General features: G+C 43.8%; 1 protein-coding gene across 6 annotated transcripts; it reads right to left on the reverse strand.

The window, feature by feature from the left end:
- Positions 1–1,055: 1,055 nt before the first annotated feature.
- Positions 1,056–21,506, reverse strand: map1b (microtubule-associated protein 1B). Of its 6 annotated transcripts, none has more exons than XM_058050561.1 (9): positions 17,050–20,705; positions 16,189–16,294; positions 16,055–16,121; positions 14,501–15,065; positions 13,172–13,273; positions 9,022–9,104; positions 8,530–8,670; positions 3,244–8,451; positions 1,056–2,080 (listed from the first exon to the last, which is right to left on the reverse strand). In XM_058050561.1, the coding sequence occupies exons 4-9, from the start codon at positions 14,688–14,690 to the stop codon at positions 1,925–1,927; spliced, it is 5,880 nt and encodes a 1,959-aa protein (XP_057906544.1). In that variant the 5' UTR covers positions 14,691–15,065; positions 16,055–16,121; positions 16,189–16,294; positions 17,050–20,705; the 3' UTR covers positions 1,056–1,924. The 6 variants fall into 6 exon arrangements, with proteins under 6 accessions (XP_057906544.1, XP_057906555.1, XP_057906539.1 ...); XM_058050572.1 differs by having other exon boundaries at positions 14,501–15,030; positions 17,011–20,705; XM_058050556.1 differs by having other exon boundaries at positions 17,011–20,705.
- Positions 21,507–26,886: the final 5,380 nt, after the last annotated feature.

Raw genomic sequence — 26,886 nt, forward strand, 5'->3', positions numbered from 1 at the left:
TGATTTATCCCTGTGTGCACTTCCCTGTGGTTTTGGAAAGTGCCTGAGGTGTCCCATCGTCATTAACAATCCCAGTGGAAAGAGTGTTAGCACTCGGAGAGAAAGAGAGAGACAAAGCCACTGCCAATCAGACTGTGCACCACATGATTCATGGCTTATATAAACTAGCATACACATACTGTAACTGAACGGGTGACATGTCATCTATTCATTTATTTGTCATTCATTCATTTTCTACCGCTTTTTCCTACCGCGGGGGTGCTGGAGCCTATCCCAGCTGTCTTCGGGCGAGAGGCGGGGTACACCCTGGACTGGTGGCCAGCCAATCACAGGGCACATATAGACAAACAACCATTCACACTCACATTCATACCTATCGACAATTTGCAGTCGCCAATTAACCTAGCATGTTTTTGGAATGTGGGAGGAAACCGGAGTACCCGGAGAAAACCCACGCATGCACGGGGAACATGCAAACTCCACACAGAGATGCCCGAGGATGGAATTGAACCCTGGTCTCCTAGCTTTGAGGTCTGCGCGCTAACCACTAGACTGCCGTGCCGCCATTTATTTGTCATTTTTATTTAAATATTACGCATCACTAACCAATGCAGGTAACTTTGTAACATGTCACAATAATGCATTATTTCCTTCAAAAGTTGTACATGTATTTTCTAAAGCAATTCTGTCTAACATTTGCAGCATTTCTGATATTAAAGAGCAGTGATGACATTCTGTGAAGCACACCATTTTGCGCTGTTATCTTTATATTTTATATTTACTTTGTCAACCAAACATGGTCACTATAGGTGAGTGTCAGTCTGTCAGGACGGCTGTGTGGCATCATACCCCCCCACCCCCCCTCCTAACTTCTACTACGTTACCTTGCCCTGCTCCTGATGACCAACATGCAGATTGAATGACTAACAAGAGGTCTCACTCTGTTCACTGTTGTTCTATGGAATGCCGTTGCTCTATGATTCCCCCCCCCCCCCCACTAAGGTCTTATACTCTCTGCAGTTGAGCAAATACATCCAAAAGACAACAGAAAGGAGTTTGTCAGCAGATTGTGTTTTATTGTGTTTGTATTTTGATTCGTGGTGGTTTCCCGTTTGGTTAGCTATTGCACACAAAGCGCTAATGAATGCTTTCACTTCAAACAGAGCGGACATACAGTATGAGTTTGCAGACATGAGCGCACAAGACAAATATACCACATACATGGCTGCCGTAGATTAACATTGTTCTCCGGAGGGAAGGAAGGACAGGAAGAAAAAGGCGGATTATTAGAGACGAAGAGAAGAAGGAGTGAATGTGAAGTTTGCTGTTTTGTTGTCGTGATGGTGATTATTCAAGGTTCTCTGGCGGTAACATGAACCGTTTTCTTTTGTTTAAGACATGTCTGGTGAGTCAGGGTAGCCCAGCGTTTGGAAGAGTCCGGTAGAGTTAGTCGTCCGTGGTTGGTTTTTGGAGTCTGGTTATGGTTGCATAATGATCATCTGTAACAATTCATTCAAAAATGGCTCACTCACACATTTTTGTTTGCTGCTCTTGTCTTCGCTACACTGCGATGGGTGGGTGCTATTTCCTAGTGTTCCTAATGTTACTTATCACAGCTGAGTCGCTGTTGTGTTTTGAACATTAGGGCTCAACTGTGCACATTCTTCATCTTTGACCGAACCTTCAAATGTCTGTTTCTCAATGGAAGCCTGAGGAAAAAACCCTGCTGGGAGGAACTGTTCTGAATCCGCTCATTCCAATTTCCTCCCGGTACAATCCCTTTATGAAAAGTTGGGAAAACATTATCTCCGTTTTCCTTCCCCAAAAGTTGCCCGTCATTAGTGTCGTGTTTTTTTTTATTGGACTTGTGTAAAAGCAGGAGTGACTGTTTAGGTTTAAGCTACACGGTGCAGACCTCTGGGTCCTACATCTCAATCTTACAAGCCGGGAAGGACTCGTCCTGCATGACAACAGTGCTGCTGCTGGCCAGGACCATGATGTTAAGCTCCTGTTGCTTGTCGTGGGTCTCCTGGTACCACTCCCTCATCACATCCGTATCGTGAGTGGGAATCAGCGTGACCTGTGTTGAGAGAAAGTCAAACGTTCGGATGCTGTGGCTGTTTCTTAGAACAGTGTTTCAACCTTTTTTGAGCCACGGCACATTTTTTACATTGGGAAAATCTTGTGGCACACCACTAATCAAAAATGTTACAAAATGTCACCACGACCTCACACGTGCATCAATAAGTCTATCGGAGGAACAAGTTAGGTGTTGCCACACGGACCAATATTACATTGCTCTGCCAGTCTTTACACCACAGACACTCGACAGTAGCCACGTTTTTACATGACGAGTTTTCTCTTTCCAAACGACCTTCCGGGAAACAATGGAATCCATGGAAAGGAATATTCCAATCTCTTGTCTACATGCACCGTGAAAATCAAACAGAATAGTCAATGGGTCATGTGCGGTAAAACGTAAAATCAACATCACGTGATACCGGCTTCCCCGAGTTTTTCTTCCACTTGTTGGAATAACTTCGTATTGCCAGTTTTTCGTCTGTCCAGTCTTGAAATTTAGTTTGAATCAAAAACAAACTTTGCTTAGCGGTCCAGTGCCGATTGCTCGCCTCCATTTTTAAAACTGAAGAACGTCTTGAACTGCGTGTTACGTCATATCTGAGCATGCGCTGAAAGAACGCACCCGGGATAAATTTAAACAGGAAAAGATCAAATTCAATCTTGCTAATATTTTATAATTAAACTCGGGACATGTTTTATACAGATATATATTTTCTTTTTTAATAAAACTGCACTTGTGAATGGTGTATAGAAGGGTTTAGATTCTGTTCCACAGATGGCGCTAATGCATACGAAAGCTGCTTGCCAACCGCCAATAAACAACAGAAGAAGAGAAACACCACGAAGAAGAACGCACCCTGACAAATTTCCGTTTGAGCGGGTACAAGATACCTCAATTGGATTGGTTAAAGGAATATTCCATCCCTGTTCAATTCTTTCCGTTTGAGCAAATATACCAAATGCAATTGGAATATTTGGGTCCATATATTCATGGCTATTGACATAATATTTGCAAATGATGATTAATAAATGTTAACTATAAAAAGTGATATTGGATAATTCCTCACGGCACACCTGACGGTTTCTCAAGGTACACTAGTGTGCCGCGGCACAGTGGTTGAAAATCACTGTCTTAGAATAATAATAACACAAGCAACATACCTGCATGTTATTGTCCCACCGGGCTTTCCCTTCCAGCAGAGCATCCAGGACCGCCCTGCCGGGCTCCTGAGACGCCTGGTCGTTGCCGCTGACCACGTAGTAGGATGAGCGCACCCGCTGAAAGAACTCAGCATCCACATTCTTGGCGCTGCAGTGATTGGGGATGTAGACCAAGTCCATGTACATAGGAGGACAGTTTGGCAGAGACGCCGAACTCGATAGCTTCCCACTCGCACCTTTGGATGCCGAGGTGTTGGTTGCATTTTTAGCATCCTTCCCCTCCCCGAGACTCTTCCTGGGAGAGGCGGTCTTTGAGTCCTTCACCTTGGAGAGACCACTCTTCCTCGCAGGTGAGGAGGCCTTTTTGGTCAACTTCTTCTTCTTGGGCTTTTCCGCGGCGTCTGTGTTTGCATTGTTGCGGTTCTCCTCGGCCTTGAGGGCCTCGGGGTCCACCATGCAGACGTCACGGGGCCCTGCGGATGGAGCCGAGTCCCTGAGCGGCACCGGAGGAGGATCGGCATGCCTGGAGGTCAGCGTTCTGTCAGTCGGAAGAGTCTCGGAGTCGTCCTCGGAATCAATGTTAGCATCTGCTGTAATGGAAGGGCACTCCTCCGTCCCTGGTGGAACATCAGAATCGGTCTGAGAGGGGGCGGAGTCACTCATGGATGTGGGAGGAGTCTCCTCACATTGCTTGGGTGGAAGCTTGCCCCCAGGAGGTGGAGGCCCTCCTCCAACCGTCTCAAGAGGTTTCTCTTCCTCCAAGGCGTTCTCCTCACTGATGAAATATTCAAGTGGGCTGGGGTTGATGAACGATGGAGATAGTTCCGTCTTGGGATGGCGGTACTCACACGAAGAGACCAAGCAGAGGTCGACGTCTGTCTTGGGCAAAGCAGGAGTGCTGACCTTGGAGAAATCAGGGTCCCTGAAGGTGCAGGCTGGAGGTGAGGACAGAGGTAGATGTGATGGAGAAGGGACCTTCGCCTCCAGTGTGGAATCTTCCCATCTAAAGGGGGTTGTCTCCTTATCTGGCAACGGTTTCCCTTCCTCTGAAAACCCTAACGATGACGGTGATGGAGAAGGTGTCTTGTCCCGTGTCTCCTGTGGTTCAGGCTTGGGTGCAAAATGCTCTCCAGATAGAGAAAGCGGGCTGCTGTTGTCTCGTTCCACGGGACCTCCTGAAAATGGTGACGCCTCACTGGATTGTGGAGAATGGGTGACGGAGGCCGCTTTTGGAGTGACTGGAGATCCACGTGTCTGCTCCACCATGGGGGGCAACTCAGCCATTTGGCATGGGGTCGTGACGGAGGGAGTGGACTGGGAGGCATCTGATGGGGTTGCAGAAGCAGCACGAGCTGAATCCGTTTCTTCGGTCTCTTCAAACTGCAAAGGTTTCTCCACGGCAGATGTTTGTTCTTCAGATGCTCTGACGTCCGAGGGACTGTCGTCTATCTCGGTCGGACCGTTCTCTGTAGCGCGTGAGCTGCTTCCTGCTGATTGGTGCTCTGGAGATTGTTTACTGAAGTCAAGGGCTAAGGAGTGGTCAGGAGACTCCTGGCCAAACTCCATTGACGTGGTGGAATGTTCTGGAGACTTTGTGTCCTGCGTCTGCGCTCTGACTTGAATCTTTGGTGAGACATCCGGGGAGATGGACATGGGTCTGGGACAGTCCTCCTTGGTTGGCGATGCCTCAGCCTCATGGAAGGTCGTTGGCGTCTGGCCTACAGAGACAGACAAAGAGTCGTCGACTTCTGTCGAGTGAGGAGAGCCAACCTCGGCATGAAGAGAGGGGGAGTCGGTGGTGGGCTCGGGGAAGGAGCTGGTGGCGAGGGAGGCGGTAGACGCTGACGCCAGGTGAGAAAACATGTCCTCTGCTACCACTTCCTCCATCGGTGTGTCGGACTTGTCTGATGCCGTCCCTTCTGAGATGGACATTTTAGTCTCCTCCTTGAAGGTTGTGACAGAAGTGGCCTCTGATTGGCGTCTTGCCGGCGTTGAGGAAAAGACCGCATGGTTGTTCATGTGGTCCAGGTCCTTCTTCATCGCTGAAGGTGGGCTTTTTGGAGAAGATGTAGAGAAACACTCTGGTTGTTTATCATCAGGTTCTGGTGTCGCCCTGTTGGAGGAATCTTCTTGATCACTTGTGACCTCCACAATAGTCGGACCCTGTTCCTGGTTCTGTGACATGGTTGGCACAGCTCCTGCTTTTTCATCTACTGGGGACTGGTAATAAGGTGTATGACCGGCGGACTGGGGGGAGTTCGCCCCTTCCAGTGTCTTATCATCTGGGCTGAGGGTGGACTCGCCCAGTACTCTGGTGGACCCTGTTAAGGTACTTGAAAGTTCTATAGGTGCAGCAAACGTTGACGGGGAGTCCAAGTTGTATTGTTGGTCACTCGGGGGAGAAAGAACCAGAGGTGATGTTGACGAGAGCCTTGCTGGGTCCTGTTTCTCAAACGGTTCTTCAAGTGTGGTAAGACCTTCTACTTTGGCATCAGAAGGAAACTCCTGACAGAGTTTGTCCTCCTCGAATAAGGAAGGAGGCGATATTGTTGAGGCGGTGTGGTTGTAGTCTCCACCCTCTGTGGCATCACTCTTGGAGTGGTCTGAACTTGGTTTACTCTGATGGAAGGAGAGCTTATTCTTATCAAAGTCCCCAGATTGCGACATCCCCAATCTGGCAACATCAGGCGAAGGGGAGTCTGGATCATCGTTGGCCGTTTCATCGCTTAAGCCGTCCTTTGGAGTCAACATCTCGTCCATGGGTGTAGGCACACTGGATATCTCAATGGTGGACTGAGTGAGCCCGGATGTGATCGTGAACTCCTCAGGTGGTTCCTCCTTGGTGTCATCATCCGAGGCAGCGGGAAGGATTTCATCGTGGATCGATGCGGCGGGGGACACAGGCGATGACTCTTTGGGCAAGGCCGAAACGATCAGTTCCTCCTCGTCTTTTCTGCTTTTATGGAGAAGATGGTCTTCTACACCAGCCTGAACGTTACCTCCTGATATGATTTCATCTTCACCGAGCTCATTTTTATTTGACTCCACTCTCAGCTCCTCCGTTTCCCCCTTCTCTTCATAATCTGCTCCATCAGACGCTTCCTCCATTCCGGTTCCCTCATCTTCAAACCTTTCACTCACACTGCCATCCAGTTTTCCCCTGAGACCTTGTTCATCTGGAGTCTCTCCGCTATCTCCTTCAGCCTCTGTTGTGGTGATGCCCTCATCCACTGATTCCAGGCCCTCGGGGGACTCTTTGGTCTGCATTGCCTCTCCTCCATATTGCGTCATCACAACCTCTTCATTCGCATTTTGCTGCACAGTGGCTTCATCTTCCGCCTGCTCTTCTGCTCTGAGCTCCTCAAAGTCCTGAGTGAGGTCCACCGGGGAAGACATGACAGACCTCTCCGCTTCCGGGTCCTCAGCGACAGCAGCTGCACTCGCGGTGTTTTTGGCAGCATCCACCTTCGTCTCCTTCGCCACTTTGGAACCTCCTTTGCCTTTCAGCTTGGAGGGAGATCCTGCATCCTTTTTGGAGACGTCTTTTTTCAGGGTCTTTGGTTTAGGGGCCAGACCTTTGTCCTCCCCGGGAGCAGATACTTTCTTGGTGTCTTTTGATGGCTTTTTAACGTCTTTCTTTTGGTCTCTCTTTTCATCCTTTTTCTCCTTCATGGGAGAATCTCGCCTCACATCCTTTTTCATCTCCTTTTTCTTTGCTTCTTCTTTCCTCTCCTTCCTAGGTGTGTCCTCTTTCTTGACTGCATCCTTTTTTACCTCCTTTTTCTTCTCTGTGGATACTTTGATGTCTTTCTTAGCGATCTTCTCCTTTTCAGGTTTAGCTTTTATTGGAGTTTTCTTCTTTTCAGGGGTGTCATTCAGGGCCGGTTGTTCTGGTTTTGCTTTTGATTCTTTTTCGGCAGCCTTTGATCGTTCTTTTTTCATTGACACCTTTTCTTTTTTGTCCGTCTTTTGCTGTTTTTCATGCGACAAATCATCGGCACCTGCCTTCGCTTTCTCTGCACCTTCCTCCTTGGATTCCTTCCTGACGCCTTTGCTGGGCGAAGGCTTTGGAGTCGACTTCAGGCTCTCCTTGCTGTCTGTTCTGTTCTTCATCTTGTTTAGCTTCGGTGGCGGCGCTGACGGAACGTCGGCGGACATTGCTTTTTGAGTGACAACCGGTTGCTTCAAGAAATCCAAGTGCTTTAGTTTTTCCAAACCTTCAAAGATGTGCTGCTGGGTGGCATTTCCCGGGAAAAGAACCCGCACGACCTTCTCCGAGGGGTTTGCAGGGTGCCACACAATGAGGGAGGTGATGGACGTCAAGTCGGATACGGGGAACTCACATTCTTTTCCGTTGGGCAGTAGGATAGAAGTGGTGTCATTCTGGCTTCCTGTCCACTGCTTCATGAAGTGTTGCATCTCCTTGCTGTTCTTCGCCGGGTTGAGGACGTACATCTCCAGCTTTCCCACGCCCATTTTTTGAAACAATGTCATGGGTTCGATTGTGTTTCCAACCGGTCGCTGCAAAGGCTCCATTCTCAAATTTAGCTTGGTAAGGAACTGCTGGGTGGCCGCCGCCTCCTCGAGATTCCGCCTGACTCTGTAGTTCGGGTCTGGGTGGTCCAGGTTTTCAGGGAGATTCACAAACACGACACCGATATCTGGTGAGATCATGTTCTTCACCCAGTCGCTGTTGGCCGTGGAACCCTGCGACTGCTCCTCTTCCAGCTCCGCAATCTTCCTCTGCAGCATGCTATTAATACCCGGCAGGTTGTCGTCCCCGATGTGGGTCAGGAGGACCGAGTCCACGCGGTCCAGGTGTCTCACCAGCTTCCAGAAGCAGGACTTCCTGTCGGAGCCACCGTTTATGAGCATGTTGAAGCCATTGACGGCAAAGAGAGCCGAGTCCCCGTGGCCGCCGGGGAAGATGTAGCAGCAAGGCTTGGAGAGCTTGAGGAATCCGCCCGAGGCCGGCGGTTCCAACATATCGAAAGGCGTCAGGATCTCCACGGATTCGGATAAATACTCTGTGAACTCGGAGAGGCCCTCCATTTCGGGCAGGATGAGCACGGAGTTCAGCTTCATGTTGATGAAGTCTTGCAGGTTGTGTTTGTCCAGGTTGGAGTTTTTCCAGTCCCCTTGATCGGGGCAGGAGAGCGTCAGGTTGGCTTTGTTTTCTGGGTGAATGGTGCTCAGCAATTCACCAATCTGAACGATGAAAAACAGGAGCCATTCATTTATTTCAGCACAATGGACAAGAAATGGCGCAGCAGCCAGTGAACGCACCTCTTGGTCAGTGAATATGTCCATGAACTTGGAGAAGGAGAATGATCCAGACTGAAGTATTAGCTCCCCGGTGTTTTCCGTGCATTGCCCCGACAGAACCAGAAGCTTGTGTCTGGCGGAGTCGGAGATCATCAACCGAACCTAAAAAAAAAACAAAAAACAACATGAATCTTAGTGGTTGAAATGAAGATTCCCACTTGGGAATTGGGATAAAGCTAACAGAATTGGAATCACAACACTATTAGCTAAATAGATAAGTCACTTAAGCTCATTTGCAATATGATACCATACATTTACATTCATTTGCTGCTGTCTAATTCCCTTTTTCGTAATTTCTTCCTCCCCCTGAAGATTTATTTTCTTCTCTGAGCCCCAGCTGTCTTCTGCAGACATGACCAGCGGGTAGAAAGCTCATATCCAGATATCACAGCACCAGCAAAACATAGAAGGAAGCCCTTAAGAGTAAACAGAGGATGTGTCATTATATTTGACCTCAGTGCTGACGGCGTCGTCTGAAGGGTTGATAAGCACGACCGTCTCCAGGACGTTACTTTTATGGTGAAGAATCCTCTGTCCTGCCAAACAAATGAGACCAGAAAAACAAACACGTCACTGCGCTGCAAGCGGGGTTGCCCACAATAAAATGTCTTCGCTTTGAGTCAGAATAATGCTTGTGTCTCCTTGTCCCCCTAGTGCATAAATCATCCTAACGTGTGTGATGACTCCTACATCCATATTTCATAGAACATTCACATGACGGAGCTTAGAGCTATTAAGACAGACGTTTCTTCCCGAAGGGACATCGATCTCTGTGCAGAATGAAACCTTTTGTCTCAAGCATCAAAGGACAAAGAGATTGAGATGGATTTTTTTTGTCATTGACTTGACTGTGCTGCTGTACCAGCGATTCCTTCATGGTCTTGTGTATATAGTATGTGTCAGATACTCTGAAACTCTAACAGTGAGACAGTCCGAGCAACACCAAGGTGGTCAGGTATGAAAATCTAACTCTATCTGTTAAAAGAACTGCTTTTATTCACAAATCTTACGTGGCACATTCTAAAAAGTAATTCAGAGTATCTGTTGACACCACTTGATTTTATACATGAATGCAATGTAAAAAATGTAATTAATTGATTTAGATAAACTTTCTAAGTTGCTAACTTTATTTTTTAAGTTATGTTCAAATAATAATGTTGGCTATTACATGAACTTAATTTAGAATGTCATATACACTCAAATTTTATTGTTGGTAAGCTTAAAACAAAATTCAGGTTGCCATGACTTTATAAAATTAGCTTGGTAACATAATATATACACACACACACACACACACACACACACACACACACACACACATATATATATATATATATATATATATATATATATATATATATATATATATATATATATATATATATATATAAAGTTACTGCTACTTAAAAAGCTGTGTGCATTGTTATTATAATTAAGTAGACAACAAATTAAACTACTTTGAATAAAATTATTAAGTCAGTTGACTTAACATATTTCTTTGAGTTACGAACTTAAAAACTTGTCCTTATGACAACAATTATTCAGTAAGCATTACTTAAAATAAGCTTTGATTGAAGAGGAAAAGCTAATGTGTGCAATGCAATATTGTTTGTTGGTTCAAAGCAATTTCAAATGAAGTTGTCATAACTAAGAAAGACTAATGGAAACTGTCGCGTTGATTTTTTTTGTTGAGGCTAAACGTTTATTTTTTGAGTGCAGGGACTTCAGACGGCAGCTAGCCAGCAAACCAGTTAGCCTCAGCTTTATTTCGTCGAACCTTAAGAATGCAAAACCTACCACTTCCACACCGATTGGAAGGCTAACTTTTTTTTCACTCTATCATGTGAGACATGCAATGGCTGACTTCATGGCTTCATGCGGTGTTAAGGTAATGTCATGTAAGGTAATGTTATTACCTAATGTGTTATTACTGCCACCTAGAGACCAGAATACGACATATCACTTGTATTTCACGATGTGTGGACTAATAATAGACACATCATTTATGAATTCATTTCTGAAAAACGTGATACAGCGAACAGAACTTTTGAATATGAATAAATGGTATTTCTACAATATGCCAGGGGCCATAATATATGTACATATATTGTTCATAAAATGTGATTGACTTGGCTAATAGGAGCTCACGCCTTCACTTTTGACCTCGCTGGCCTTCAGCGAAGAACATACATATTTAAATGAACTCACCGAATCACTTTTATTCTGAATCTGACAGACAGAGGAAACAAATGTTGGTTTTTCCTCACACTTGCTTCTCCTTTGTCTGTGTGAGTGGGCGTCGGCCTTTTTCTGTGCCACCACAGCCGAGGCGGTCCTCGCTTGCAGGCAAGCTGCTATTAGCACCGCCATCATCATTAGCCGTGCGCAGGCTGACTTGTCAAAAAAAAAAAAAAAAAAGGAGCAGCCAGGACCCCAACAATCCATATAAAAGCTAGACATCACCAACACCCCCCCATGCTCCCCGCCGCTATTAACATCCTGGGCGTGTGCGGCTGGTGGAGGCTGACCGGACGAAATCAATGAGGAAGGCACCAGACCAAAAATAGATCAGTGGAACAACAGCAGAACACAGCATCCCTGCTTTTGCATTCATAAAAACCTTACATCATATGACTCAATCTGCTGTCTCTTTGCTTACAATTTCACTAGTTTCATATTTTTTGCATACGTCTTTTCATCATTTGTTGTGTAACCGCTTGTAAGAAATTTCAATAATAAATGTGGCTTATGAAATCGAATTTAAATTGTGCATTTAGCAACAAAACTACATGCTCAAGTCATTTTTTTAGTTCCTACAGCACAAAAAAATAGATCGAATCCATAGAAAATGTTATATCGTTATTTCCTGCACTCTAGCAGCCGACTCTATACAAGCCAGTGAAATGATACCTGGCAGGCAGCATCAGGGATGTACGTACATTACCGAGATCTTTCTCCCGTCCCGCCACACACTTGTTGCTAGGCAGATTTCATGAGCCCCAGGAACAGAAACAGCACAATAACGGTTATGAGTGAGCTGCATTTCTATGCCTTCCACATCACTGCTCTGTATTAAATACACCTGGTGGCTTGCAAAAGGTGTATAACGCTGCCTTCCAAGCATCATTTTCTGGAATGAACCCGTCAACCCCCCACCAGGATGGCTCCCATCTTTGTCAAACAATCTCCTAAAGGTCAAGATGAGTTTTAATGACTATTTATGGAGCACACGGAGATGAGAACCCAGACATGTCATCCCATCGGGGCGTTGTCTGGTCCCTTCTTCTGCTTGTCTCCCATGACCTCCAAGTGCACTGATGCGGTGAGACGGATGTCCTCTGTCACACGGATGGATAATTGCATCCGTCCTCCTTCCCACTCCCAAACCACCTGCTGGTTTGTGTCCGCCGTAAGGAACACGACAGACAGCTTATCTGATCCCTAATCCTTTGTAACATGCTGATGTGGGATGTTATTTTTGGAATAAGACGTGGGTGGGACCATGGACATCGCCTGCCGGAGGTTGAAAAGTGTCCCGTTACTTTTGTACATGGCAGCTTCTTGTTTCTCCTGACAAACAGGTAACCACGGTGGGGGGATGCTGGTAATTACTCCCAAATGAACTGCACTTCCACCACTGGAGAGGCGGTATGGCAAGACAGGAGGGAGGATGGGAAGTCTGTTCGTTGCTTTTGTCGTCCGCCGCTCTCGTTCCAAGAGCATCCAAGCGGGTGTGAAGCCTGCTGGAGGGATGGAGCAGGGATGGAGCAAGGATGGAGCAGGGGTGGAGCAGAGCCAAGCAGAGGCCATCAAAGCTGCACCGGGCACCGCCCACTGAGTGACCACATGTCCCCGCCGTGTTGGACCTGCTCCATTTCTACTAGTTGTACATGTGGGCAGGCGGGGGCGGGAGGGCTCCCTTCACCTTGGAAGTGGCGCATCAACAGACGCAGAGGAAACAAAACCCCAGCAAACAAAAAGGGCTCTGATGCTGATGCTGCTGATGCTGATGCTGATGATGCTGCATCGTCTCAGCTTTCATTGAAACCGGGATGCTACATTATTGTATTTCCATAAATAGCTGCGCAATTCATTCTCCTTCACTTGGATGAATAAACACCACACCCCACTCCTTTAAAAAGTACTACAAATGCACTACAAAATAACCTTTACTTGACCGATCATGTAAGGCTGACGTTTACAGCGGTTAGTAGGTCAACAATATACAGCACGCAATGTTATTTTCCCACTTTTCTGACCTATAAACATTATTAGAATGTTGTATTCTCGTGTTAAACGATGCCAAAGTTTCAGATAATGAGGTTGGCGCATTTGGAAGGGAGCCGTAAAAGACGTTTGGGATGCCTTTGGAAGATGTAGAACTTTTTCTGTGTGGGTTTTTTTGTGGCGTTGCTCTACAGAAGTCCACAACTCAATACAAAGGGTGGAAAAGTGAGCATAATAAGTGCCCTTTCATACAGATGATTATTTTGCAGAAAAAGGACATATTATACAAATACAAAATGACTAAATGTTATGACTCAGGCCTGATACTCTCTGCAGTTGACCCACTAGATGACTAAACAATAAAGCCGGTGTTTACCTTTGACATCAGCGGAGAAGCGAGCCGAGTGTCTGGAGACAAAGAGTTTGAGTTCCTGGTCCAGGTTGCAGTCAATCAGGTTGGTGTCCCATGAGCGTATTCCTGCAAGGAACAAACACGATTCAAGATCACGCTGCTTGGAACACTCGGCAGCCATGACACACACACACACACACACACACACACAATTGCATGGAATACATTGTTTTTTAGTTCCGACTAAAAGTTGGTGTCTGCACTCCACCAACTCACTAGTAAACCAAATGTCCAGATGTCCTGCCACACGCTGGTTGCTAGGCAGACTCCGTAGGGCTCGATCATTTGTGCCCCAGGAACAGCAGATTTAAGAAATTCCAAACGTCATTTCCTGGAATTTACCTTTCTAACGGAGCAACATGAGGACATGTATCTATCTATTTTTTATTCGGAGGCCCGCCCCGGGCTGCACAGAGCTGAGTCATGGCGCCATCATCCCCTCCATCGCACAATCAAGCCTCTGTCCTTGGTGCTGGTGTTTTTAGCCACCTTCTACCATTAAAAAAAAGAACATACTTCTTCTTCTGTCAAACAAAAAAGCCATCGGGGTGGGGCTGATGATGAATATTAAATTTTTTTGTCCAATCAATAGATGCACTTTGCAGAGTAGACACATGAAACATGAAAAAAACATTAAATTCATCAAAATGGGATTAGGGAATGTCCCATTTATGGAATACTTGTCAAAGTTGTCCTAATAATTGCACACACCTTAATATAAGGTCCCCCTTATACCCATATATGATCATTTGTCATCACATGACCATCTCTACTCCCGCTATGTTTACTGGTGGCGCCCCCATCACTGCAAAAAGGACACAAACAATTGGAATGGACCATGTTGGAACATTTCCACGTGTTAACTTGACGTTAGTTAGTCTTCCTGCTGTTGAATAGTGGCCCCTGTGGCCACCCGTAGGGACCGCAGTGCGGCCTGGGCCACGCCCACCGGCCCGGTGTGTGACGATGATGAGAGAGCTGGATGCAGGATGATGGTGCTGATGCTGAGGAGGGAGGAAGGAAGAGGGAGGGGTGGGGTTGCTCCCACAGGAGGGCGAGGACTTTTATCGTATTTAGTCCTTCTGGTGAGCCAGTAGAACCTGCACCCCCCCATCCAGAACCCCCATAATAACCCGGGGAGTGAACGGTGAGGAGATGCAGTGGCACCACAGGGCGGGGCTCCGCACCAACAACACAAACACACAATACAAAACAAACACGCAACACAACACAAATGTGCCTAAAGTTCCGGGTCCCCCCCTCCCTTTTTTCTTGCATAAAGCTCCGTCTTACCCTTCTCTATGTCGGCGATGGCACACTTGAGGTGGTCCTCCGTGATGACCTCCCCCAGGACCACCAGCAGGTAGAATTTGGAGTGGACAAAGTGCTGCTGGGGGCTGCCGGGGGGGAACACGTTCTCCATGTCTGCTGCCGCTGCTTTCGATGAAGATGATGATGGTGGGCACTGCACCAGGGCGGACATCCTCGCCTCTCCTCCTCAGCCTCCCTCTTCTTCTTCTTCTGTTGCTGCTGCCGCCGCTGCTTTGTCCGCAGTCAGTCAGCGGAGGAGTGGAGACGAGGAGTGGAGACGAGGAGTAGAGACAAGGAGTGGCTCCGGTTTTTTTCCTCTTCTTCCTCTGAAGCAGCAACAGCGACTCTTGCTGTGGGAGCAGCAGGCGGGATGCGGGAGGCAGGAGGACGCCTTTTTCTGCACACTCACTGCACAGCTGATGTCATTGGCAACGAATCCAACACACCCGGAAGTCACTCTCCCATCTGATGATGTGATGCTTCTTTCTGTCCACCCATCTACTTAACTGTTGCTGTTATATGAGATCACACTGTTATGGACTAATACCTATAGATTGGAATACAGTACTGTTAGTATTTATTATCATATATTCATATATATTGGCAAAATAATTGATCAGAATAATTGATTGAGCAGAATCATTTAAGATGTACCTTCAATAAAAATAAACATTTTAAAAAATTACTTAAAAAATACAGGAGCAATGTAATATTATTTATTTACTAAAAAATATTACAAATATACTGTAAATAATTAAAAATATATTAAAGACAGAAATAGTCTAATATAATTTACTATTATTCTCAACAACAATGAGAACAACAACAACAATATAATACAGTAGGCCAATATTAGAAATAATAAAAACTATAAAAACGGTCTGGTATTAGTTCCTATCATTCTCATAATAATAGTAAATTCTAAGCAATATTTAAAAAAATACAGTAACTAATATGATTTACTTCAGTATCTTTCCTGCAAACAATAAGGATTAAATCATGATGATTTAAATAATGCAAATGTGTCTGTACAAATATACACAAGATATACAATATGACGTACTATTATGATAGGAATGATGCTACAAATATCTGATAGTATTTACTATTATTGTGAGAATACATCGGCAACAAATTCCGCCTTTATAGTGCAAGTCCCATATACGCCTGTGGTATGCCAGTGTAAACACAAAATAAAGCTATTGTTGAACACGAGCGTGTTATGCTAGCAAAGGTGGTGTCTTGTATTGGAGTGTGTAGTGTGCGCGTGTGTTTGTGACACAGGATTCTCCTGACAAGGGAAAAAAAAAGCTTTGATCCAAGAAAAGATGACTACTAGAGCGGAGATCAGACAGGAAGCTGCGTGTGGATGCTAAGCAGTGTTGGCAGCCAATATCAAGTGTTCCGTTTAATACTATAAAACCCTTAGAGGATCAACCGACCGCTGCAAAGTTTAGGATTTTAATGAGCTGGCGCATCACTGCAGTGTTGTGATATCAGCCTAATTGGGGGTGTATCCACGTGTAAACATCTCACCTCTTGTGATGGGACGGTCCAGGTTGGCCCTCGGGTCAGGGGAGGCGGCCTCGTTCAACATTCATCACTGGGAAGCGAGGAGGACATGAAATACACAACACTGGTCTGTCAATCACACACACACACACACACACTTTCTAGTCCCGTCCAGGCCACCACAGCAATCATAGGGACTACCACACAGCAGCTCCAGGAAGACGAGGGCAGGGGTCAAAAGGGCAACCTCTCTCCAACAACGCTCTGCAGAAAAGTGAGATTTGATATTTAGTTTTTTTGCTTGATTGCAAAACACATGAAGAGAAGTTAACAAGGAGGGACGTTCACATACTATAGACATTTATAGTTCATATTGTGCCCTGCAATTGGCTGGCGACGAGTCCAGGGTGTACCCTGCATCACGCCCAACGACAGATGGGATAAGCTCCAGCATACAAAAATACTTGAAAAAATTTTTGCTGTCTATAACGTGGGAAAAGTTGTATTTTAGCTCTGACCCTGATTAAACAGCAAAATATACAATTTATTAAATATACAGTAAATATTTTGCATAAAATAACTCCCATTCATCAACATTGTTATTATTATTATTCGGGTATTTTGGCTGATTTGCCTCAAATACACACCTTATAATATGACTTATCATTCGCTCTTTACTAAAATGAAATAAAATAAAATAAAAAAGATTTAATGGGCAGTTCATTCCTAGTCCGACTGCGCCCTCTGGTGGCGACATTGGGGAAGGGGCTAAAAAGTGCATTATTGCTACGAATTACGACTTGTATTGACCCCTATTGAGTACACTTCCTGTTTATTTACCGCCGAAAGGCCTCTGCAACAACAACAACAACAACGACATGCTCATTTTTGAATGGAATATTCTGGTGACTCTGCACTAGATAAGATCTGCTTAGTGTCAAAACCTGCTATATGCACTTTCTGGGTCGTTAAATAACCACCTCGTGCTACCTTCGCTTGAGTCATCGTGGCGTAATCACCTGGAGACAGCTCAATTTCTTATCCTCCTCCTTAAATGTGCTTTGACCTACGACTCCAAACACACACACACACACACACACCATCAACATATAGTAGCTTGTAGCTTTGCTAATAAATTCTGATCATGTAAATGCAAATAATCTGTTCCAGGGTCAAGCTGGGTCAAATTGCGTACTCACTCTTTAGACGACACTGTGAAAAAAGTGTAAAAGAGAAGTTAACAACATCCAAACAATACACTTTACACTCACCCTTAAACTGCACTAATGGTGCTCAAAAAGAGGCGAGTCTATTCACAAAACACAGCTGCATCCAGGACAGAGACATTAGCACATTTGTAGTTCTATGGTTATCATCATCGTGTGTTTGCTGTCAATGGTACTCTTCCGTGGCGGCATCGCAGCATGAAAACACAGCAAGAAAAAGCCAAAAAAAGCCAAGCATGGATACCTCCATTGCTTGTATTTCTTTAGAAAGCCATTCGATTGATATTTGAATGTGTGGCATCAGTCCCAGCACACATTCCACACGTTTTTTTTCCCGCTCTTTGAAGCTGAAGCAGACCCGAGCCAATCGATCTTGGCTTATCAGCTTTGCCACAGCAGCGTGTATAAGCGCTCACGTATGTCCAGGATTGCTGCATGCCGTCACCTCAACTTTCAACGCCGCGTCAAAACACAACTCATATCACCATTCCGCATGTTGGAACAATTTAGTTATTAGGGTCATTTTGGAACATTCCCTAGTGGGTTTTTCCCATTTTTATCACTTAAAAAAAGAAACGATCAAGTTTATTATTGAAAAAAAATCTAAATATATTTTTAGATGTTTTTACTTTTTGTTACAGAGCAAACCGATTCAAGCAAAAACAGATCTCTGCCAAAATCAGACACATAGACACAGAACTAGTTCAAAGGATTATTAAGATTAACTGGTTCCAGACCTGACCCCCATCCGTGGTTTTACGCAAAGTAGGATTCCTTATTCATAAATGGAATATTTTCAAACTTAAATAATCCAAAAACCATAACAAAGCAGTTTGTAACATTATTAGAGCCCTCCAGACATGAAATAACACCCCTATAGTCCCCTTTACACTTGTATTAGCCAACAAAGTAGACATAATAAGAGAGATTAAGCGTGGTGTGACATCACCCAACATTACAGTACGATTACTCACATCTAGTGACTAGTGTAGAATACTACGTCAACGTCATTTTGCACTGTTGGATCTTCAGGAGGTTCTAAGTAGAGCTTCAAATTGCAAACTGCTATCATCCACCTCCCATGGTGACATTTTGTTAGGTAGTTATGCATCCTACACTACTAGGTTATTTTTGCTGCCAATCTGATCTTTGAACTCTCTGAACTTTCCTGCCACCATGTCTCGGCATGGCGGGGTGACGCCGAATCAAGTCATAAAACGCAACGGGAACGGACCACAGAAGTAGGCAGTAAATAAACGGGAGCTGGATTTGGGACAAGAACTGTTGACAAAGTCCATTGAAGACGGAGAAGAACGGAGCATTTTGTCCCCGGTGGTTCTTCCAGGCACCAGTTTGTGTGTTACGGGTTGATCTGGTTCTTGTCTTCTTTCCTCCTCTTCCGCCCGCAGTCAGTCCAAGTAAGGTCAGATCCAGGGGCTTCGTTTGGGAACTTTTTGTGAGCTCTTTTGGGCCACTTGTGGGAGTTCTGTCTTAGCTTTCACCAAGCAGAACAAGGAATGATACTGGTCAGTCATGGCACGGAACCAATAAAGACCAACCTGTGTCCTCCATAGTCTACTCACTTTTATCCAAAGCTAAGAGGTCAATCTCCACAAATATTCCGACCCCAACGGGATTCCGCCTCCAGCATCTCCCCTTTTCTCTTCCTGGGAAAACATTTATCTTGATCACACGCTGAACGTTCCCGGTCACCACGAGACATCAGGACTTCCCGATCGCAAGCGTAGGGGGGGAGGCGGGGGTCACGGCGAGTGCGTGGACTCGCTTGATTCCCATGGACCTGCGCTGATGTCATGCTTGACTTCCATGCGGGAGCGCCTTAAGAATCCCTCCTGATGAGAGGTTGAGGCCCACAATTAAGGATTTGGGTTTTTAAGGCTTAAGTTGTCTCCGTGGTCGCTTTTCCACTGCACGGTACCAGCTCCACTGAATGGTACCAGCTCTACTGCGCGGTACCAGCTCCACTCTACGGTACCAGCTCCACTGCACGGTACCAGCTCCACTGCACAGTACCAGCTCTACTCAGCTCGCTTTGTGGTGCTTTTCCACTTTCAACAAAACAACAACAATGGAAGAGAACAACAGTCTCCGGATGGGGTGTCAAAAAAAATGAATGAAACAACAAAAAAAATTGAAAAACGAGCAGCAATCTGGTACGCCGTGGTATATTTTAAAATGGCCCTCAACACAACAAAAATACAAAAAAATTAGATAAGCAACAAATGGAAACATTTTTTGAGCAAAAAGTCATCATATAATAAAACAGTTGTAATCTTAGGGCAGGGGGTTTCCAAAGTGCGGCCTGGAGGCCATTTGCGGCTTGCAGCTTCTTTTTTATTGCCCGTGGCACATTGTAGAAATAAAATTAAACCCAAAAAAACAGCAAAAATGGGGAAAATAGACCAAAAATGTAAGTTTGGGAAGAGAATAAGCAATATAAAAAAATATATATATATAAAGTATCAAAGTTGAAAATAATTCTAACATAATATTATATAAAATTCTGACTTAATATTAAATATTTCTCTTAGTATTTTGACTTTATTGGAAAAATTTACTGTTGATTTGAGAATTTTTAAAGTTTTTTTCAGGATTTTTGTGAAATTCACAGGTCACGGGTGAATAAAAAAACAGCTGCGAGCCACTAATGGTGTCCTGGGCCGCACATTGGAAACCCTTGTCCTGGTAGTAATGATTAATATCTACAGGTAACAATAGGAAAGCTATACTGTCTGTTATACTGATGTATGAATAAAAGTGTGTTTATGTTGCAAATCGTTAGCATCCAAGGTAAAGCGGCTCGGACTCAGGCAGTGTCGGCCAAGTGGCAGAGTTTTTCTTAGCTATTTTTTTTGTTGTTACGCGTACGTATGCAGATTTTCAACAGATGAAGTGAAAGAACCCAGGAAATGCATTGCTCGACTGCAAAAGCAAAAACATTGCAGATGCTTGATGGAGCGTGAAGGTACTAGCTTTTTTTGTTTGCAAGAGGAAAATAAACAACACACAGACCTTCAGGTTGACCTCTCTCTCCGTCTGACGTTTGACTCCAACCTGGCTGAGTGAGTGGGAAACAAACAAATGAACAAAAAAAAAAACAGTCAGAAAGGACGTTATTTGTTTTTCTCGGTAAATATTTCATCACTCGGCCTGCAGGTCAGACCACTTCTCCTCATTGGCCTCAAAACCATGGAGAGTAAGACTTCCTTCAACTGAGCATTAAACACATCTGCAAAGCTGATAAAAAAAAAAGAGTAATCAATTAAAACTTAAGAGCAAAAAATAAAATAAAATGACTTCAATAAAAGTGTGAAAAAATACTGAAAATTAGAAAAAAATTAAAAATGCACAAAAAATAAATAAAAATAAAATTTGAAAAAAAATTAATAACAAAATTGTGAAAAATAAAGCTCAAAAACAAAAGTAAATAAAAAATTACAATGATTTAAAAAAAAAAGTGGGTCACAACTTGAAAATGTGGCTTCCAGGTTGGGACCATTTTTGACCAGCTGCCGTAGGGAACACATTTACAGCGGCCCACACAAGCACGATTGTGTCCACTACAGTGGCTCGACGAACTGTTACAGTCACTATAGGGGTGTTATTTCATGTCTGGAGGGCTCTAAAAAGCTTAAACAGATCATAAACAGATTTCTTTAAGCGCTAGCTAAATAAGGAATCTGGATCTGGGTCTGGAAGCAATTAACGGCGATAAAGGAGGGATTGACATCATGTGGTAATATTTGTGTTGGACATGAAAAGAGGCGGTGATCATCAGTGTGGCCCCACCTGTCCTTGTGCTCCATGTTTTTTTTTTTTTTTTAATGATACTTTCTGCCATTTTGTGTCCCGCAGGCATCCCACAGCTCTGAAAGGAGAAGAAGTGGCGCTACCTGCGAGGACACAAAGGAGTCTTTATGCTAGTGTTTTCCTCCACATTGCAGCTGTACGCTCACAACATAATCACTTTAATTCCACAGTCGCTCCCTGATTCTTCCTCAGGCGCTCGTCTTTTCACACATGAATCAAAATACAGGTTTTTTTTTTTAATTCGTCTTCGGCACCTCCAGATAAAAGTTGTTTGTCCAGGTTTTGTTCTCTACACTTGGCTTGTGGTTTTTGAAGAAACAAGCTCAGCTTGCGGTCGCCTCGTTCAGCGAGCCAGTTGAGAAAGGATGAGTCATGACGGCGTGTGAAAATAGATTTTACATGCATACTTACTTGGCAAAGCACATCATACCTGCAAACGGGGCGTCCAAAGTGGGGGGGTTAGGTTGCAGGAAAAACTAAACTCTCGAGAGGAACATTTAAATAGAATATATATATATATATATATATATAATATAATATAATATTTTTTCTCGCAATATTATTAAGTTTATTGTCTGAATATATATATATATATATATATATATATATATATATATATATATATATATATATATATATATATATATTCATATATTCATATATATATATATTCAGACAATAAACTTAATAATATTGCGAGATTCTGTATTCTATTTAAATATATTCTAATATATTTAAATATTCTATTTATATATATATATATATATATATATATATATATATATATATATATATATATATATATATATATATATATATATATATATATATATATATATATTCAGACAATAAACTTAATAATATTGCGAGAAAAAATATACATGCAATTTCAGGAGCATATAGTTAATATATTATTAAAAATATATGATTTATTTCAAATTGACATATTATGAGAAACAAACAAAACAAAGAATAATGTTGGAATTTTTTTCAAATTAGGTTGAGCAAAAAAAAGTCATAAAGTTATGGAAATAAGGACAAAATATGATGGCCATCAAGGCATCACAATGAGAAAAAATATTTACAAGAATAAAGTCACGAGAATAAAGTCAAAATATTAAGCCAAAAACGTCATATTCTGGAAAAAAGTTGCAATTTTCCGAGAGTAATATTATTAATTAATTATTAAATTTCAGCCAGTCTTGAATTAATTGTAATATACTGTATTGAAACATTAAACGATAAAAAAAAGTCATAACATTAGGGGAAAACAGGAAATAAAGTTTTAAATTTTTTTGGAAAACTAGGAGACGTTTTTCATATCAATCTATATTGGGTATAAATGATATTTACAGGACAAAAGTTGAAATACAAACAAAGCAAAGAATGAAGTTATCATTATTAGGAAAGTCATGATAATACGAGGTTAAAGTCAAAATATGAATAAAGTCATCATTTTGAGAAGAAAATTTGCTGTTGAAATTTGTTAAATATTTGCCAGATGGTGTTTTTCAAATAAATCCTTCCATCATAGAGCGAGAGAGAGAAGAGTGTGATGTTGTCAAAGAGATCAGTGTCTTAAACACAAACACTAATTTGACACATTTCTTTTGCCCGCGTTGTGTTTCCAGTGTGTGCACAGGATATGTCTGTTTTGCCCTCTCAAGGTCGCGTACACGTATATGGGACAAAGGGGCCCCTCACATCCTGAGGTGCAGGTTTGATTCCCGCCAGCCATTAGGGTTAGAAAAGGCAAACACTTCTTTTTTCGCTTCAAACGTGATGACGACGCAAGGGGATGATGCATGAGGCGCTCTGCGCTTTTATTGCGCACTCCATCAAGTCTGAGAGAGGAATGAGGCGGCGAGGAACCCCCCCCCCCAAAAAAAAAGAGACAAACTGTTCCCTCCCGACATTTATCTGAATTTCATTAAAGTTCAACAGCAAAAAAAAGGGCGGAATAATAGACTTAGTAACATGGAGATACGTTCATGATAAGAACACTTACAAAGAGTGCTGCCTTCGAAGCTGCTGGGAAGCCTGGACGTTCCCTGTCAAACAGACAAAAAACATGGCTGATGACCTGGATATGTGGCTGTTTCTTTTGTTAGGGAATGCTTTGTACGACTGCCTTGGAAGATACATTTTTCCCTGTGCTATTTCTAAACACCGCCTTCAAAGCTCAACCATTAAATATACTTTTTTAATTGTATTTTAATGCTGGATGCTAAACAAACATCTGATCAAAATGTTAAAGTGGACCTATTATGCTCATTTGTTGGCCCTTTGTATTGAGTTGTGGACTCCTATAGAGCAGCTACACACAATAACCAGCACACAAAGCTTTACAGTTCTTCCAGGATCTGCACCTATCCGGCTGTTTATGTTTGGATTTCGTGGTTCGCCCCTAACTTCCTTCAGGGCTCACTTTGGTATCGTTTAACATTCTAACTACATGTATAGGTTCCCTTTAAGACCAGTTGAAAAACTGCAAGAGCATCTGATGGTTATTGGACCTGCACGTAACAGGAAGCAACTATTCCACTTATACAGCCTTTGAAAACAAACACCTGCACACAGCTGCAGATATCTGCTGCAGAAAAGCGCAACACAAAGACAGGCAGCGGGCATATTAAATATAATAAATATAATATAATAAGATATAATAATAATAAATATAATAAGACGCTGTAGGTAAATGAGTTCATATGAAAAGCAATAGTTCAATAACAACTAAAAGTGGATAATAAGCTTGTACTTCTATGAGTGTCCCCTTTAAGTGTCGTCTGTTTGCACTTGTTGTCTGAAGACAAGATTACCGAGTAAGAGTAAGACGTTTAGTGTAAACTACAAAGTCACACGAGGTAACTGGATCAGTGTATCCTGACTCGGGGCCAAATGAGCGGAATTAGAAGAAGAGGAGGAGGAGTAGGAGGAGAAGGAGGAGGAGGGAAAGGAGGCCTGTGGCTGTTTGCTCGGTGTGCATTCCATCTTTTGGCATTTGTCATCATTTGGTCTTCATAAAAGTCATCTCAGCGCCCTTCTTAAACAGAAAAAAAAGCTGTGGGATGTGAGGTATGCGATGTTTGCACTTCAAGGTCCCGAAGGGCAATAGTTTGCGAGTGTTGAGACTTGTTCGTCTAAAGCTTATGCTAAAAACTGCACCTGACTGTCGGCCTGATGAGCGTAATTAGAGCCGTGTGGTCCGCACGGGTCTCGCTGCCTGGGATGGAAAACTCACAAGGTTTGTAAACAAGGAGGCGATTACGCTCCGTGTCCAGGAAGTCATTCCCTCCTTGAGCCCTAAATGTGTGACACGCTGACTGGGCCGGGCATCGGCGTGCTTATCTTTAACGAGCACGCCCGCAGATCAGCACTTTACCGCAGCAGGCCTGGATAACGCTCATTGGTGCTTGAGCGGTGAAGATAGCATAGAACATTCTCTTGGTGTGTTCCGTCAACAAGGTCTGAGTCATCACTCGGAAATGCCGAAGCCCTTCAGGGGTTTATATATTTAATCCCTCTCCATATCTGCTTTGAATAGTTAGCTGAGTGGAAAGTTTTGTTATCAAAAGGTACGGGTTCTTAAAGGAGGATGCCGACTCGGTTTTTAGAAGACTTCCTGTTTCTGTCAGTTGTGAGGAAAGAACATAGAGCGGCGTGAAAGATTGTTTGCCACACAGTTACAAGGGTTCAGAGATTGAGCCCTGAGGGACACCTTCTCGGTGGAGATAAGATCAAAAACATTCACACTGTGGGTAAAATAATAACAACTTTACGAGTCTAATCATTAACGAGCGGTTTAGACATAATTGTGTCTAATTATTCACGCAGTCATCACATCCCCTGCTTCAATTGGGTGTTTAATGGCTTTGGCTATCTCAGAGTTCAAGGCTCCTTCCGAGGATCTGCTTATGTCGCTTTTGGGAATGTTTATGGAGGTTAACTCCCCCATCTTCACCTTTAACTCCCCGCTGGGGGAAGCAACCTCGCTCCCTCCCAAACAACATGGGAAGTGGGTGTGGGTTGAAGAGGAGTTGAAAGTCCTCCAGAATCACAAACCATCGTTTACGGCGCTAATCTTTCTGGCTCGCGGGTGGCTTCCGAGGGAGTCTTTGAAGGAGGCTAAGGAACGGCTCGGGCCTGGCAGAGAGTTTGGCGACACATCGGGACTTGCCTTGCAGTGGTTGGCTGTCTTGCTTGCAAACAAAGAGGGGTTTCATGCGCTTTGGTCTTGGCAGAGGCTTGGCGAGGAACAGCAAGACGGAGCGAAGCATCCATCATCAATTAGCCCTGCAGGAACATAAACAACAAAGACAGTTTGAGCTTTTTTAAACATACACTGAACACAACTTTCAGGGAGTCGTGCTGCAGTCCGGACGACAACCCATTGATCAATTGTCCTGCTTGGGTTTTCTCAACCAAACCTGCTGCAAAAACCCTCAATTCCACAAACACAAAATGCACCGCAAATCATTTTCTCAGGGAGTTTAAAGCGCGATTGCACAGCACAGAGGTGCAAGTGCACTACAGACGTCGATAAATTTCTATTTAGTCACGGGGTGTTTTGATTGGCTCCCGGGGGAACGACCAAGAGCATCTATGGCTTTTGTCACATGACCTGATTCCAACGAGCCTTCCAGGGAAGGGGGCCTAAGGTGACGAGGCAGTGCTTGGACCTCCCTCGGGAGCAACAAGTGGATTTTTTTGGGCTTTCCCAGGCTGGGACAAGACTCCTTCCTGGTCTTTTCCATTCTTAACGTCAACATTTGGAGGATCCAAGCGGACGATCTGTGCAGTTCTTCTCAATGCTTGGATTTCATGTGTATGTAGACAAGTGCTGAAATATTTGGGTAATTTGCCCAAGAACCACATGTGCCCATGTGACCCCCATGTGGTCACAAGATCATTGTTCCTCTGGGTGCTGAAGCATTCCCGTCCCCTGCCAAGACATTCCATCAGGTTTCATTTAAGGACCGATTGATTCAGACTCCAAGCATGGTCATCAAAGTTCTGGACGGGCTCTGAGTAGGATCCACTGTCCAACCAAATTTGAGACTTGGACTAACACCCCGATATTTACTTTTGTAATAGTTACTGTGTGTTTGCTCGCGACCCCGCCTCCACCCACTGAGACAAAGAGATGGTAGGAGCAACACCATGGCTGTTTTTCCCCCCGTTTCCTGTTTTTTTTTCCAAGTTCACCTGTGAAAACGTGCTGGGAATAAATAACAAGTCTGCCCGGAAAATACTAGCCATCGGATGCAGCGTGTTGACTTTAAGGTACTTTTAATGCTAAACAAGCCACATTGTTTTGTTTACTTTCCACCGCAACACCGTCATAATATCAGCCAGAGAGCATTTGAACGCAACACCAACGTGTTCCAACAGCTTTTATCGTAATCGCATTCCAGGTGAATTATTGATAGAGCCTAATCCCGTTCCTAATAAAACATTTGCCGCTTAAAAAGAGCCGCAAGAAGGATAGGCCACAGTTCGTGGATGAGACACACAAACTTTTTTCGAGTGGGAGATTTAAGCAAATATAGATTTCTGCAAAATGTTACTCTTTGTCACCAAACAATGTTGCAAAATAAAGACACACCCATGGGGGGGGGGGGGGTATATACCTGCAGGTCTTATTTCTTTAAAAAGACCTGTTGTTTGCCCATGAATGTGTTTGTACAATTTTGAGTCATGCATTTGAACCGTTTTAAAAATGCAGAAGTGCAGTAGAAAGTGCAGCCAAAAGGGGGGGGGGGTGTTGCTTAATGCAAGCATGAGGAGGAGGAGTCTCCA

This window comes from Doryrhamphus excisus, chromosome 2 (assembly GCF_030265055.1).
Source record: "Doryrhamphus excisus isolate RoL2022-K1 chromosome 2, RoL_Dexc_1.0, whole genome shotgun sequence".
NCBI classification, from domain to species: domain Eukaryota; kingdom Metazoa; phylum Chordata; class Actinopteri; order Syngnathiformes; family Syngnathidae; genus Doryrhamphus; species Doryrhamphus excisus.

What these genes read in the sequence shown, in the direction of transcription:
- map1b (XM_058050548.1), bottom strand. Translation starts at nt 14,690, where the DNA reads ATGTCCGCCCTGGTGCAGTGCCCACCATCATCATCTTCATCGAAAGCA. An exon ending in CATCGCCGACATAGAGAAGG is followed by an intron (nt 13,274 to 14,500) that starts GTAAGACGGAGC and finishes TGTTCCTTGCAG; the next exon opens with GAATACGCTCATGGGACACC. An exon ending in ACATATTCACTGACCAAGAG is followed by an intron (nt 8,452 to 8,529) that starts GTGCGTTCACTG and finishes TTCATCGTTCAG; the next exon opens with ATTGGTGAATTGCTGAGCAC.